This window comes from Austrofundulus limnaeus, unplaced genomic scaffold, assembly GCF_001266775.1.
Source record: "Austrofundulus limnaeus strain Quisiro unplaced genomic scaffold, Austrofundulus_limnaeus-1.0 Scaffold2823, whole genome shotgun sequence".
Classification (NCBI taxonomy): domain Eukaryota; kingdom Metazoa; phylum Chordata; class Actinopteri; order Cyprinodontiformes; family Rivulidae; genus Austrofundulus; species Austrofundulus limnaeus.
This window is the reverse complement of record NW_013955225.1, coordinates 17,794-18,424: the sequence shown is the minus strand read 5'-3', so window position 1 is coordinate 18,424 and position 631 is coordinate 17,794. Positions and strand designations below refer to the sequence as shown.

General features: G+C 46.6%; 1 protein-coding gene across 1 annotated transcript; it reads left to right on the top strand.

The window, feature by feature from the left end:
- On the top strand, window positions 1-631 carry LOC106511471 (uncharacterized; the record flags this gene model as incomplete). The annotated part of the gene is given in 1 exon segment (XM_014000224.1): window positions 1-631. A coding segment is annotated over 1 exon segment (631 nt), but the record flags the coding sequence as incomplete, so codon positions are not given.

Below are 631 nucleotides of genomic sequence, written 5' to 3'. Positions count from 1 at the left end.
CAGCTTATGCATTTGGAGCAGCTCATGTTGAGTTAGGACAATGGCAGAGAGCAGGTTTTTTAACTGCAGGTAACAAGCCTATTAAACATGAGAAAGAGATGAGAGAGCTGGCTGAAGCTATTGTGTTGCCACTAGAGGTAGCAATTGTCAAATGTAAGGGCCATGATAGCTCAGACTCAGAAGCAGCCAGAGGGAACAGAGTGGCAGATCAGGCAGCAAAGGAAATTGCAGGGTACTCCACACAGCTTATGATGGTCACTGTTGAGGAAGAGCTGAGAAGGAAAAGCCAGTGGACAGAGGAGACAATAAGACAGGAACAAAAGGGGGCGTCGCCCCAGGAACAGATAGTGTGGAAACAGAGAGGTGCAACAGAAACTCAGGGACTCTGGAGAGGACAGGATGGTCGTCTTATTTTACCACCAGGACTGAGACAGATGGCTTTTGAGGAAGCACACGGCTTAGGACATGTAGGGACAGCTCAAATGGAAAGGAACTTAAACAGTCAGTGGTGGCATCCTTTCATGAAAAACATGGTAAAAGACTATGTAAGACAGTGTTCTACATGTACAGCTTATAACTCCAAACCCACTATCAAGCCAGAGCTGGGAACTTTTCCCATTCTTGTGAGACC